The sequence below is a fragment of the Papilio machaon genome, chromosome 1, assembly GCF_912999745.1.
Source record: "Papilio machaon chromosome 1, ilPapMach1.1, whole genome shotgun sequence".
Lineage (NCBI taxonomy): Eukaryota > Metazoa > Arthropoda > Insecta > Lepidoptera > Papilionidae > Papilio > Papilio machaon.
The window spans coordinates 2,790,306-2,794,186 of NC_059986.1; the positions used below are offsets into that span (position 1 = coordinate 2,790,306).

Genomic DNA, 3,881 nt, shown 5'->3' on the forward strand with positions numbered 1-3,881 from the left:
GTACTAATATTATAAATGCCAAAGCTTAGATAGAAGGATGGATGTTTGTATGAAGGTATCTCCGAAACGGCTCAACAGATCATGATGAAATTAGACACAGAACATATTCTGAAAGAACACATAGGCTACTTATAACGTTATTTTTTTATTTCCCGCGGACGGAGTTGCGGGCGAAAGCTAGTTTTATATAAATGTTATTTTAAGTTACTAAAAATGACAACATACAAATGAACTTTTTATACTTTCAAACTAATAACGATAATAGAGAGACGTAATAAGAAATTAAAAAAAAAAAACAATTGCATATACATACTCTATACATTAACTAACAACGGCAGAGTTAAATGTAACCAAAGTTATTTAAATTATTCAATAGAGCTTAAAACTTAAAATACAAATGCAGAAAATACTATAACTGAATTATTAAATTATATCAAATCAATAAAAAGTTTTTATGAGTTCTGTGTAAATGTATAAATAAAGTCTAAAAAAGATATGATTCTATAATATAAATAGGTATAACAAGTATAATATGTATAGATATATTCGGCTTCCGTCTGAGGAGAGAATAACTAGAACTTGCAATATTGATAAAAACATAATTAGATTTATGAGGACGTAGGATATATTAATATACTATATCCTACGTCCTATACATTATACAACGATAACAGTGCAGAATTAGTATTATCCTGATCGAGCTCGCCGCGTTGTTACACAAGCCTTGAACTTTGCAGCAACAACTGAACAAACTCAGTTGTTAACTCTCAAGTTTTCAATCGTGTACCAATATGTGTACCTACACGATGCTAATACCTAGCTGTTTATAACAATATTTAAATTTAAAAGAGTGTTAAAGTTAAAAAGTTGTAACGATTGTAATTAAAAATTGTAAATAAAATGCTTTAAGTTTAAAAACTTCTTGTACGGAAGATGAAAGGATAAAATTGATATATAGTAAAAGAAGAGTGTGTATTGTTTACAACATAAGCTAAGGTCGAGAAGGTGCAACCACCGTCGGCAAACATAATTGTGATTTGCATGTGGAGGCGAAAGCGATGCCGGGCTAGCGAGAGCGGTCGCCTCACTCGCCACGCGATTAAAAATGCAGGCTGCGGCAGGCGGCGCGGCGGGCGCGGCGGGCGGGCGGGGCCGCGGCGCGCGCTGATTGGCGGGACGCGGGCGGGCGGCACCGCGCGGGGGGCGCGGGTCCGGGTCGAGTCGCCGCGCCCGGCGCTCTGGTTCCTCACAACGCACGTAGCCTCCGCGCCGTACGCTCTTGCGCCACGTTATCCGCGCTCCGCCGCGAGTCCATGTGAGCGACCGACTGCTCTCTCGTTTGTGTACGGTGAACGAAGGATCGGCAAGCTGTACGCGCCGCAGGAAGACGACATGTTGACGATGGAGACGGACCTGAAGGGCGGCAGCCTGCACGCTACCGTGCCGCCGCACCACGCGCTTCAGCACGGCTACGGCTCGCTGGGCGCGCTCGGTGGCATGATGGCGCTACCGCAGCAGCAGCCGCTTCAGCATCAGCCGCTGCAGCACCAGCACCACCAGCAGCTGCCTCAGCATCACGCGCAGCCACCGCAGCACCACCAGCCACCCAACAATAACAACAACAATAACAGTAAAAACTCGAACACCGACCGCGTCAAGCGCCCGATGAACGCGTTCATGGTGTGGTCTCGCGGCCAACGCAGGAAGATGGCCTCGGATAATCCTAAAATGCACAACTCGGAAATATCTAAACGTCTCGGTGCACAGTGGAAAGATCTCTCCGAATCTGAGAAACGGCCGTTCATTGACGAAGCGAAGAGACTTCGCGCTGTTCACATGAAGGAACATCCGGATTACAAATACAGACCGCGAAGGAAGACGAAGACATTGGCGAAAAAGCAAGAGAAGTATCCGTTGGGTGGTGGAGCGCTCCTCGGAGCGGGCGACACGCAGCGGGCCTCGGCCCCGGCGGCACAACAGCCGCGTGACGTCTACCAGATGACACCGAACGGATACATGCCCAACGGATACATGATGCATGATCCCAGCGCTTACCAGCAACAAGCGTACGGATATCCGCGATACGACGTGTCACAGATGCAACAGGGCGGCTACGGCGGAGGCTACGGGTACGGCGGAGGTCAGGGCTCACCGTACCTTCCCCAGCCGCCCTCGCCGTCCCCATACGGCCTGGGGCCCGGCTCGCCAGGCGGCTACGCGCTTCCTCCGTCGTGCGCATCACACTCGCCCAGCGGCTCCTCGGCCAAGTCAGAACCGGTGTCACCGGGCCCGCCGGGGCTGAAGCGCGAGTTCGCACCACACGAGCCACCAGCGCAGCTCAAGCGCGAGTTCGCGCCTCACGCACACGCACACGAGCAGCTCGCCATGAAGCGCGAGTACGGGCAGCAGGACCTGAGCCACATCATCAACATGTACCACGTGCCCGACGAGCAGCGGTATGCGGGGGCCGGCGAGCGCGCCATGCCGCTCATCTGAGAATCGCCCTTCGCGTGCGACATCGACATCCCGCCGCTATGAGCTCGCCATGTCGCCGCGTACCCGCCGCCCGCCGGCCGCGCCCGCCGCCCGCCGACGGGCACCGCACAGACTTTCATGTGAATCGGTAGTCGCGTTACCGCAGTGATCGTAACTCCCCTGCGTACATACTTCTAGGTATGTTCATTTATTTGTTTTAAAATACCGCTGTTAGTGTTGCAAGAACTGTTGACTTTATCGTGTTTCCGGCTTCTCGCCGACGGCCGAAGTTCAATTAATTGTTGTTGATTATCTTGTAATATATTACGATTAATGTATTTTTCCATGATTTAAGTTAAATATTGTAAGTCGTGTCGTGCGGACGGACGTATGAGATTTGCGTGAGTTGTGATATTGAGCGATAGACGATGTAGTGTTTGAGGTAAATTGAATACCAAAAAAATTTGAACAATTTGTAAATATAGTGTTAATGGCTAGATTTGATTAGATTTAGCCCGTAAAGAGTAGGTAGTGATAAAAGCTAGCGATAAGTTGTGCCACGACGCCACTCTCGTACGCCCGTCGTGCATTGTACAAAATATTTGTTATAAAACGAAACGTTATAAAGCCACGAAAGACTTAAATATTGTAATACGAAAATGTACAGTGAGTGTATATAGTCAGTGGACACAAAAGTATATTGAAGAAAAAATGAAGTTATCAATAAACGACGCGTTAAAATTGTACCTGCTTTTTTGTTTGATACCCCCTTACTGCCCCGGCCCTGGCCGCTAAATATCGCATGCAAAACAATATTCACGTCAACAGTTTTATCAACCGATAAATCTGTGTAACGCTTTTCGACACTAAATAATAATAAATTCTAAAATTATTAATCTACAATAACTCAAAATTCCAGTGCTAACCATTTAATTCGTGAAAGTAAAACTAATAGTACCTTAAAGGTCAGCATAAACAGTAATTTTATAATTTTGATACAAGTTTGCACACAATTCAATTTATATTTTGTTTCAAATAATCAATTACACCGTAGAAAAGACATCAACGAGTGAGATAAGAGCATTTATTTATATTACGCTAAAAGATGGTAACATTCTACTATTAAGATATTTCACTACTCTAAAATTAAACAAAATTAGATTATTCCATACAAATGCTGGCGTATTAAAAGACTGAACAAACAAGACACTTTACACTATAAATGGATAAACTTTTCATAGCATGGTTAGGTATTTAAACACTTTTTTTATGTGAAATGAAAATTTCACATTGTAATAGTAGGTTGTATGTTAATAACTTTTTTGCTAAGTCTATTTTTGTATGTTAATTGGCGACATAATAACTTTATTCCACATAAACAAAAGGCAATCATCAAGGTGATGAAT

The 3,881-nt window shown here is 44.9% G+C and overlaps 1 protein-coding gene across 1 annotated transcript; it reads left to right on the forward strand.

The window, feature by feature from the left end:
* The first annotated feature begins 1,266 nt into the window (after window positions 1-1,266).
* On the forward strand, window positions 1,267-3,204 carry LOC106714271 (transcription factor Sox-21-A). The gene has a single exon (XM_014507269.2). The coding sequence runs from the start codon at window positions 1,393-1,395 to the stop codon at window positions 2,494-2,496; it is 1,104 nt and encodes a 367-aa protein (XP_014362755.1). The 5' UTR covers window positions 1,267-1,392; the 3' UTR covers window positions 2,497-3,204.
* The last annotated feature ends 677 nt before the right edge of the window (window positions 3,205-3,881 follow it).

Excerpts from the sequence above, each read along its gene's own strand:
- LOC106714271 (XM_014507269.2), top strand. The coding sequence starts at position 1,393 with ATGTTGACGATGGAGACGGACCTGAAGGGCGGCAGCCTGCACGCTACC.